The sequence below is a fragment of the Schistocerca nitens genome, chromosome 5, assembly GCF_023898315.1.
Source record: "Schistocerca nitens isolate TAMUIC-IGC-003100 chromosome 5, iqSchNite1.1, whole genome shotgun sequence".
NCBI lineage: Eukaryota > Metazoa > Arthropoda > Insecta > Orthoptera > Acrididae > Schistocerca > Schistocerca nitens.
This window is the reverse complement of record NC_064618.1, coordinates 496,572,270-496,583,778: the sequence shown is the minus strand read 5'-3', so window position 1 is coordinate 496,583,778 and position 11,509 is coordinate 496,572,270. Positions and strand designations below refer to the sequence as shown.

General features: G+C 40.6%; 1 protein-coding gene across 1 annotated transcript in view; it reads right to left on the bottom strand.

The window, feature by feature from the left end:
- Nucleotides 1-596: 596 nt before the first annotated feature.
- The window catches only part of LOC126259614 (arf-GAP with Rho-GAP domain, ANK repeat and PH domain-containing protein 2), a 138,609-nt gene continuing 127,696 nt past the window's right edge, over nt 597-11,509 (bottom strand). The window contains exon 12 of the mRNA XM_049956528.1: nt 597-1,123. Within this exon, the coding sequence (XP_049812485.1) occupies nt 991-1,123 (133 nt within the window). The 3' untranslated portion in view covers nt 597-990. The remainder of the gene's footprint in view (nt 1,124-11,509) is intronic.

The following is an 11,509-nucleotide window of genomic DNA, read 5'->3' as shown; positions in this document are numbered from 1 at the left end:
GTACTGACAATGGAAAAACAATAATGATGACCACAAATGGAGAGAATTTGTCTGAAGAGAAAAAGTGCTTAATATGTAGTATGTCTAATAAAATTTTCACTTAAAGTCATGACAAAACTCACAACCCCACAGCTGCCACATCACAAACTGTTGGCTAAACTTCCTTACTAGCACATCATCGTGCTGCATACAGGAAAAACACAAGTTTTGCTTCAGCATTTTTTGACATTTCAATATATTCATATAAAAACAAGTTTTACAAAACTTATATTTCATCACGAGATTCATTAAGGAAGAAACATTCATTACAACTGTAAATTGGTTTCATTGATTTGTCAGTATTATTATACGTCTTTTACAAATAAGATAAGCAAACTCAGGAACCAATAATCATATCTGCAGAATACAAGATATATAGCCAGTTACAAAAATATCTCTCAAGGACTAACTAAAAAGAAAATTACACAAATTTTTTTGTACTATCTAGTTTTCTTCCAAATATATTAAATAGTGATTCTTATGCATGTAATATTTTTATGAATTCATTTAGATAAAAAATTTCCACATTTTTCTTACAATGAATAAAAGAGGTACACACTTCGATTTTCAGGTAATATAGCATCAAAAACAAATTGTTTGCTCATTATATCAGTTCATTTCAGTATCAAGCCACAATGAAAATAATGTAAAGACAACAAATTGTCCAAAAACTGACAAATTATCTACATAACAATGAAGTTAAAAGTGCATCTCTCCATCCTTGCCAAGCAAGTGATCACTAAATTGATATTGTATAAATATCACTTTGATGGGGATAAAAATTAGAAAAAAACATACAAGCAAAGTGGCTGCATTGATTACATTAAAAAGAATGCTCTATGTCCACAATGATTATAGTCACAGAAGCAGACTTGTCTTTTCCTGTTTTGAAAGGCAACAATACTGGACGAAGACCTTCTTAAAACAGTACCCAGATAATATGATTACAATTTATTCTAACAGCATAGGTGACGGCAAAATTCCTTGTGGATATTCACCTATTAACATAGCTGCCATCCAACGCAGCTGCTCTTCACGAGATGAACCAGCAATTGTGTATCCAAAATACGGAGTTTCTTTTGACCTGGAACACAGATCAATAAGTGCTGCTTATGAATATTTAACTGTGCTCAGAGGTAGAGTGCACATATACAAGGGTTGTAACTTAAATAGTAGCAACTATTTATTCACAACTGATACAAAAGAGTTACAAGTTTGCACCTGTTACTATCCTGCAAAGTAGTCACCAGTGTTGTGTAGAATCCATTGCCAGCGATGTGAAAGGCATAGTATACTGTTGGCAGAGCCTGTTTGTTGATGGTACGATTGGAGCGGTCTACTGCCTGTCGAATCTCTGGAACATTTCTGAAGCAAATGCCACAAAGTGGTTCCTTCATCTTCAGAATCAAATCAAAGTCACAAGAACTTAAATCCAGGGAGTATGGTGGATGGTACAGTACTTCCCAGCCCCATCGAACAAACAGAGCAGCCACAGCTTGTGCTGTATGCGCCCGCACATTGTCATGCAAAATGATGGTTGGGTTGCACAGAAAGTGTCACCGCTTCTTTCACAAAGCTGATTGTAGGTGATGCTCCAAAAACAAACAGCAATACTGTGCATTGATGGTCTGCCATGGAGGAATGCATTAGGATAACACCATCACAGTTGTACACGAGAATCACCATAACTTTAGAACGCTCCATTCGCACCATCAACAGAAAAGGCTCTGCTAATGGTATACTAGGCCTTCCACATTGCTGCCAACCAGTTCTACACAACACTGGTGACTGCTTTTGAAGGACAGTAACAGGTGCAAACATGTAACTCTTTTGTATCGGTTGTGAATAAATAGTTACCACTATTTTAAGTTCCAACCCTCGTTTATCAGTGGAATGTATTGGTCGCACTCCTAATGCAAGAGTATTGCTTACATTACACTTTTCTCCTTTTAAATCAAGATGGAAATTTAATACTGCATTCTGATGCTGCTATCATACATACTTCCTGTCCTTCTTAGTAACATTACATGTTAGAAGTTGAAGTTTTTTTTCCCCCCAAGCATGGTCTCCCTCATTAGTTTAGTGCGTCTGTATATACAGATTGTAGAAAATTTGTTAGGCCTGATGTAAATTTTTTACATTCATCAAATAACCTGTTAATTTCCCAGATTTTTCCAAATCATTTCAGAGTGTGTGAAGTTTAAATTGCTTCTCCGTTGGTACTTGTATTTGACTGTCAAAAACACTCATCCAACAATGTATGTTCAAAAGAACATGCTGTTTTGTGAATCTTCATTTTCTCATGATGTATTACTTGCTCCATAAAATTGCAGGAATTTTATGGATGTATTCCCACTAGTTTATACATTGATAGTAATTCTATTTGCAGATAAATTGCAAAAAAATAGAAGAGAAACTTTGCTACACAGAAATGGAATTCATGTGACATAGGTCAGCTATTTTTGATCTGAAGTAGTTCGCCAGGCTTCCTCCATTTGATGTTCCTGTGGAATGAGAAGGTGGAAAGGAGTTCTAACTACCACAAAAACTGGGTGATGACAATGTACACACACATTTCTAACATCACAAGCTAGTGGTACAGTTCCTATCTCTTGTTTCTTTACTTCATTTCACATAGACCACCTGCAACCACTCTTAACATATGAGGGCCAGATTTGAAAACTGAGCAAGAAGATGGAGAGGAAAAATATTACTTCTGTAAACAAGGTGCTGAGAACAAGATTTGGACCAGTGTCAAAAACAGACAAAACACGAACTCAATGCACTATGCAATGAGCCAGATGTACCAAGGAGCAGGAGAATTCAATGGCTGACAAAGAAAGAAGGTGTAGTAAAAATAGTATTAGAAAGAAAGCAACAAGGAATCAGCCACTCAGCAGATCAAAGCTGTAGTGGCAGGATGGAACCAGGAAAGATTTCGATACCTTGGGAGTTCACAAGAACATGGGCAGAGAGAGGAAGCTATTGTAACAGTGATGGATGAACTAACTTCACTTTGTATCGCAATGTATGTAAGATGAGGTAATGTTACATAATAATGTCATCATTTAGTCATGGAAATTTCCGAAATATTAATTTTATTTTTGTGAACTCTCAGCTTATATATTTGCCTTTACCTGTGTGATTAGTTTGTCACATTTTGTACTACTTTGATGCATTTGCCCATATGTAAAACAAAAGGAAAACCTTTTCGTCTCAGAGTTTAGAGTAATGCATTCTTAACATGTATTTTAAATGAAATGAATGTAACAACAGAAATGAAATCAATGACATGAAATGATGTCAGTGCAACCACTCAAATATGCTGAACCTGCAATGTATTGAATATATAGTTACAAAAGTTGTGCCAGACTGGGACTCAAAGTGAGAGGGTACAGAATCAGCTAAATTAAATTTGGAAATTTTCTTACAAGCATTAGAGGTGCAAAAATTCCTTTATCCTCATCACCTACATATGAGCAGGTGTGTGTGTGTGTGTGTGTGTGTGTGTGTGTGTGTGTGTGTGTGTGTGTGTGTGTGTGTGTGTGTGTGTGTAGCGCTTATTTTATTATAATTGAGCTGCTCGGGGGGACACAATGGTAAGCGCCATCGGCGTGTATTTTACAGTAGATGGCTAATGACACCACCTGTGGGATGCACAATGCAGTAAATATACTAGCAGTTCCAAATTCACTCAACAGGTGTCAGGGCGGAGCTTATCGTATTTACTCGAATCTAAGCCACACTTTTTTTCTGTTTTTTTTTTTTTTTTAAATACAAAAAACCGCCTGCAGCTTAGAATCGAGTGCAAAGTAAGTGGAAGTTCTGAAAAATGTTGGTAGATGCTGCCACAACTAACTTCTGCCGTCGAATATATGTAGGGCTACACAGGCATGCTTTGCAGGCACAAAGATAAATACTGGCGCCAAAACCTCTGCGTCAGTAAATAATTTTTTTAAAAAAATGTGGAAGTCTAGCTTTTTTCTCCGCCCCAAGTTTCGACCACTGCATTTTCATACATTATCCAACAAAGTAAATACAAATTCCGTATTGTTCATCTTCAAATGTAGCAGAATTTCTATGTACTACGGAAATCCGATTGGCAACACTGTTTGGGATGTTTGTCAATATGGCCAACTCTACATTCTGAATTTTTTCCTACCTGTGAGAAGAGATGGTTGCTAATAGGAACTTTTTATGAATTGTGAATCACATGCAGTATTCTCTTCACCATAAGAATAATACGAATATAAACATTTTGCCATGTATTCTGTGTGTTTGCTGCTATTTCATTTAAATCCTGTCTGCCTAATAAACTACGAAACTAGTGTGAGACAACAGCAAACGTGGAAGAATAGACATATCATGTCATGTTTATATTCGTATTATTCTTATGCCTAATAGTGATACAGTCAGAAATGAAGCACGGCAATTGACTAGATTTTTAAATCTAAGATGACTCTAATTTCTGTGCAGAATGTAATGTACGAAAGAGGCGTCTGCAAAGATTTTCAATCAGAGAAAAATTTTAGCTAAACTCTCATTCAGAACATCTTCTATCATACGCAGTCTATTATCTGGTTCTTGTTGATCATTATCAAAGAAAGCAGCAGTGTAAGTAAGCCGCGGTAGCGCCCACAAAAGCAAGCCATGCCGCGAGCGGCGACAGGTCGTAAACACACATTATCAGAATGCGACAAACAATGCATGGCGCAGTACAATAATGCATTTTCAGCTTAGAGTGACGTAAACACCTATAACAAAGAGATCGGCACTTATCAGATCAAAGAAAAATAAGCAATCAATTCAAACCAGACGAAGCACGTGAAAAAGGAAGGGTATCTGTATAAATACGAACGGAGCGCCTGACGCACAGCAATGGCTACCTGGTAAAGCTTAACTGCTAAGCTTACGACTCTAACGAAACTACTGTAGCTGTATCGTCATTCATTCGACCTAAATTGTGTCTCATATTACAATGGGCCAACTGTTTCGCTTTGGAGATGCGGCCTAAAACTTTTCTCTCCCCTTGAATTTCAAGTCTCAAATTTCGGGTGCGGCTTAGATTCGGGAAAAATTTTTTTCCTTGATTTAGAGTCTCACTTTTCAGGTGCGGCTTAGATTCGAGTAAATATGGTAATGGTAAGCGCCACTGTCCATCTGTTGCGGAAACATAATGGTAAGTGACAGAGAGAATGGCAGCAAGTAAAAACATCTCCGAGATTATGGCAACAGTGAACATGGCAGAAGACGAGGAATATAATTCCAGTGATACTAATATCTTCGAGAGGGATCCAGAATACATTCCTAACAATTCAGATGACTCAGAGGTATGTTATTTTATAAATATACTGTCTTTAGTACGTTTCACGAACATAATGGTAAGTGTATGTACATACCATTATGTTTCTGAAGTACGTTAACTTTGAAGTAATTTTAGAATGGCTACATTTTTTTGGCTAAGTGGTGTGTGAATGCGCATTTCTCATTTATATTGTTACATGTAATAATAATAATGTTAATGGTAATAGTAGTTTTTGTTGTTATACAGGTTAATAGTGAATCAGATCATATTGCCCAAAACAACTAACAGTGTATCGCTCCTGCAGAAACCATTCAGGAAGGGGCCCTCGAACAGACAAAGAGGTCGTCTCGGAAAAGGCTGAGAGTCGATTCTCAACGCAAAATTAAACAGAAGAGGTGTAATTTGGGCGAAGAGTATGTTTCTCGTACAGGAGCAACTCTAAGTAAAACAACTGTGGGACCTAATTGCCAGTGCCCTCGTAAATTGATTTGAATGTGATGAAACTATTCGAATCATTTTGGGAAGTAGGTGATTTTAACATTCAAAATGCATACTTATTTGGTGCAATTAAATCTAACACTGTTGCATGTCGCCGAAAAGCAGCTGGAGAAAATTCCCAGAGAAACTGTACTACTTCCTATAGCGTAAAAGTTAGTGACAGTGATACAAAAGTATGCAAGAAAGCTTTTCTTGCCATTCATGGTCTACGTAACAATCGCGGTCGTGTCGAAAATATACAGAAGAAAATCGCATCCGGATCGACCACGCCACCCCAGGACAAACGGGGCAAGCATACCATACGTCTGCATGCTTACTCTGAAACTAGTGTTAACCATGTCAGGGAACACATTGACAAAATACCAAAACACGAGAGTCATTACAGACGCTCAAACAGTCGTGCCAGATTGTACCTGGGCACAGATGCAACAATTGCCTCCTGTTATGAGCACTATAAGAATGTTTTCTGCAAGGAGATGTCCTATGAGCCTGTACCTGCAGACAAGTACAGGCGAATTTTCACTGAAGAGTATAACATAGGAGTAAAGTCACCAAAGAATGATACGTGTAAGACTTGTGACATGCTCAAACTGCAAATTGAGAGCACTGATGCCCCTCAATTGAAAGTAAGTCTGGAGCATCAGTTGGAATTACACCAATGTCGGGCAGAAGCAGGGCAAGCTAACATTGCCATCCAGACAAAACAAGCAGAAGCAGACAGTAATCTACATGTTGTGTCTTTTGACTTGCAGCAGACTCTCCCAGTTCCTAAGTTAAGTTGTGATCCAGCTTTTTACAAAAGGAAGATTTGGTTGTATAATCTCAATGTTCATGATTGTGTCAAGAAGAAAGGGCACTGCTTTTTGTGGAATGAGACTACTGCTGCCCGTGGATCAGAGGAAATTTTGAGCTGCCTTTTACGTTACTTTGAGGAAAACGACATAAAAGGAGAGAGACTCATTGCGATATCTGATAACTGCTGTGGCCAAAATAAGAACTGGAACGTGGTACTGTTTTGGAAATATCTAATTTCAACTGGTAGATTTCGTGTGATTGAACAGCACTTCCCCATGAGCGGGCACACAATGTTGCCGTCCTTTTGCCACGTTCACTCTTCTATCCAACCGTGATCCACCCTCATTGCCTCCAAACCACCCCCTGTTAACTTTCCAGAATTTCTAAACCTCAAACCTTGCCTCACCATCATTCCCCCCCAAATCCCTCAACATGTGAACTAACCTTACATCCACAGAAAGAACCACAGCCCACCATCTTAAAACTGATCCCGACCTTACAATCCTACCTGCAAACAAAGGATCCACCACCGTTGTTTTGAGCCGCAAGGATTATGTGGCAGAACGACTCCGTCAGCTGTCATATACTTCCACCTACAAACCATGCCACAGTGAACCCCATTCCAGTAATCCAGCAGGATCTCCAGTCACTACTTAAATCCTTAGGCCCATCCCAGAACCTCTCCCCAGAGTCCATCTCTCTACTTACCCCTACCACTCCCCACACTCCCACCTTCTACATGCTTCCTAAAGTCCATAAACCTAACTACCCAGGACGCCACATTGTAGCCAGTTACTGTGCCCCATTGAGAGAATCTCTGCTCTCATAGACCAACACCTTCAACATAGTATCCAGAACCTATCCTCCTATGTAAAAGACACCAACTATTTCCTCGACTGACTCTTCACAGTACCTGTCCCTTTACCACACGGTGCCCTGCTCATCACTATTTATGCCACCTCCCTGTACACTAACGTTCCTAATGCCCATGGCCTTACTGCTATTGAACACTACCATTCCAGACACCCTATGGATTCCAAACCAACAACCTCCTTCCTAGTCTCCCTGACCAACTATATCCTCACCCACAATTACTTATCCTTTGAAGGCATTACCTAGAAACAAATCCGCAGTACGGCTATGGGCACCCGCATGGCACCATCCTATGCTAACCTATTCATGGGCCGTCTAGAGGAATCCTTCCTAAACACCCAGAATCCTAAACCCCTCACCTGGTTCAGATTCACTGATGACATCTTTGCTATCTGGATTCCTCCAGAACCTCAACAACTTCTCCCCCATTTGCTTCACCTGGTGCTAAACCCAACAAGCCACCTTCCTAGATGTTGACCTCGACCTGAGAGATGGCTACATCAGTACCTCTGTCCATATCAAACCTACTAACCACCAGCAATAATTCCACTTCGACAGCTGCCACCCATTCCATACCAAGAAGTCCCTTCTGTACAGCCTAGCCACCCGTGGTCGTCGCATCTGCAGTGACGAGCAGTCCCTCTCATAATATACTGAGGGTCTCACAGAAGCCTTCACTGACTGTAATTATCCTCCCATGCTTGTACAAAAACAAATCTCCCGTGCCTTATCTTTCCAGTCTCCCACCACCTCCCAAAGTCCCACAGTCCGGCCACAGAGGAGCATTCCCCTTGTAACTCAGTACCATCTGGGACTGGAGCAACTGAATTACATTCTCTGCCAGGGTTTCGATTACCTCTCATCATGCTCTGAAATGAGAAATTTCCTGCCCAGTATCCTTCCCACCCTTCGTACCATGGTACTCCGCGGTCCACCGAACCTACACAATATATTCGCCCATCCTTACACAACCCCTGCTCCCAATCCCTTACCTCATGGATCATACCCCTTTAATAGACCTATAGGGAAGACCTGTCCCACACATTCTCCTACCACCACCTACTCCAGTCCGGTCACTAATATCACCTATCCCATCAAAGGCAGGGCTACCTGTGAAACCAGTCATGTGATTAACAAGCTAAGCTGCAACCACTGTGCTGCATTCTATGTAGGCATGAAGAACGGCCACTGGCAAACTGTGGCCAAAAAAAACAAGTGGACCACCTTGTTGCTGAACATGCTGCCAAACATGATATCCCTCATCTCAATGACTGCTTCACAGCCTGTGCCATATGGATCCTTCCCACCAACACTAGCTTTTCTGAATTGCGCAGGTGGGAACTTTCCCTGCAATAGATCCTACGTTCCCGTAACCCTCCTGGCCTCAACCTTCGTTAGTCACTGTCCTCACCCATCCAGCCCCCTCCCTATTCCCAGTCCAGCACTACACAGCCATCATTTCACCACCACACCCAGTCTTTTAATTTCTTTTTATTTCTCTCCTTTCCGCTACTTACCCCCTCCCCCCTCTGCACCTTTTCTCGTGCCCTCCATCTAAACTGCAACACCTCACTGTCCGCCACTCCCACCATACTATCCCTCCCCCTCCCCACCCAGTCGCCACTCCCATCATGCACTGGTGCTGCTGCTCGCAGTGTGGTTTCAGTTCTCTGAGACTGCAGACGTGTGTGCAAGTTGCGTTTGCGTTTGTGTGTGTGTGTGTGTGTGTGTGTGTGTGTGTGTGTGTGTGTGTGTCTACTGCTGACAAAGGCCTTGATGGCCAAAAGCTATAAATGTGTGAATCTTTTTGTTGTGCCTATCACGACTCAGCATCTCGGCTGTATGGTGAGTAGGAACTTTCCTTCTCTGATATTGTTACATTCCATCCTAGATTTTTCCATTGTTTGATTATTTCATATTCCTAGTTAGTATCCATTATTATAGGGTGAAATCATTAACTGTTTCATAACTTAAATTCTATTGTTGACATATAAACAAATATAAATTCTCTAATAATTGTAAACATTTGGAAGGCGAAATGCTAGCAGTCTTTAAATATCTATTGGGCTCTAGTCGGAAACATATTAGCAAATCCAGCCCTTCATTAACTCCAAGGTAATTAACAGTTTTGTCAAAAGTTTTGTTTATGTAACTATATTTGTTAATTTCATGATTTAAAGAAATAATTTGACTTAACCCTTGTAGTAGAAGAAACTGTTAAAAAGACTATTTGTTGGTGTATTCTGTTAATTTAATGAGTTAAATTTTAATTGTAATTTCTGTAAATTTATCTTCAGACAATGTGTAGGTTCAGCACCTATTATTGTGATGATATATAAAGGCCCCAATTTTTTGTCATGAGACAGTCAGTCCACGGCTGAGTTTCAGACGAGTAACCTGTGCTGGTTAGAACAACAACAATGCTTCAAATTAACTGTGGAACAAGTGTTAAACAATTAGGCCATGTGAAAAAACAGACACAGTGTCTGCTCCATATGTACCTGATTATTCTTCAAGAACTTTGAACTTTGTGGTTAGGTTATACTGCTCATAACCGTTCAACAGTAAACTATCATAGCAGTATGTGGAGTTTCGCCTGTAAACTATTAATGAGGCTTATGGAAAGTTTAAACAATAGTGTACTGGCCATATAACTGTGTATTATTGGGGGCCTGTGAACAGTGAAATTAAAGTACTGTGACACACAACTGTGCATCTGTTGGCTACACAATTTATAGTAATCCATGCAGGAATCCACAATCCATACTTTTTAGCCAGTGTACCAATGAAGTACATCAACACCAAGGACAACAAGCAAAGAAATATATAAAGCAGGTGGAACTGTCACAAACACTATGCTATGATACCAGATTTTGTTTTATTGAAACAAAAACAAACACGGAATCATTTACACCTCACAATATTATTGACGTGAGCCAAAATTAAGCAATTACTAGAAATATATTCACAATGGAAATCAAAGAGTGCAACACTCGCACACAAAGTCATAATTAGGGGCACAATGGGATGAAACCAAATTCTGTTTCGAATGAAACCGAAACAGATATGGAAGACTTTATAACACCCAATAAGAAACAGTGGGGATGGCTCGATAATCCTCTAGCACCCCAAGTGATCTTCCAGTGAACCAAGGTCGAGCTACAGGCATCTCTAAAGGAGTTTCACCCGTGTGTGCTATACCCCGACTGTGACTGCCAGATGTAAGCAGCAATCTAGCTACAGTGGGCAGTGAGGGTAAGAAGAGGAATCAGGTGAGGAGAGATAAAGAATGAGATGGTGGGTGAAGATACTAGCACTGCCTGTGGGACTGTAATGTGCAGTGACGTTGGGGGAGGGAGGGGGGGGGGGTACATGACAGGACACAGCTGCTCGGTGTAGCATTGGGATACTGTGCTTGAGGAGGCAGGGATGGAACAGGACTGAAACAGAGAAGTGGAAAGGATTATGTAGTTGCAATGGTGAGACATAAGGTGTGTGTATTACTGGAGTGGGAGCAGGGAATACGATAGGCAGGTGGAGGACAGGGACAATTTTATGTTGAGGCCAAGGGGGTTAAGGGAATGAAGGACTGGTTGTAGGGAAAATTTCCAACCAACACAAATCAGCAAAAGCTGGTGTTGATGGGAAGAATCCAGATTGAACAGACTGTGAAGTGATCATTAAAGTGAAGCACATCATGTGGGGCGGCACATTAAGCAACTGTGAGGTCCAACTGTCTCTTGGCCACAGTTTGGCAGTGGCCATTCATAAAGACAGCTTGTTAGTTGTTCTGCCAAAAATATAATAAGGCACAATAGTTGCAGCTAAGTTGGTAGATCACACAGGTGGCCCTGCCTTTGATAAGGTAGGAGAAGCTTGTGACGGGACTGGAGTAGATGGTATTGGGATGATGTGTGGGACAGGTCTTTTCTCTATTGCTGGAATAAGAGCCATGAGGCAAGGGGTTGGGAGAAGGGGTGGAGTATGGACAGGCAATGA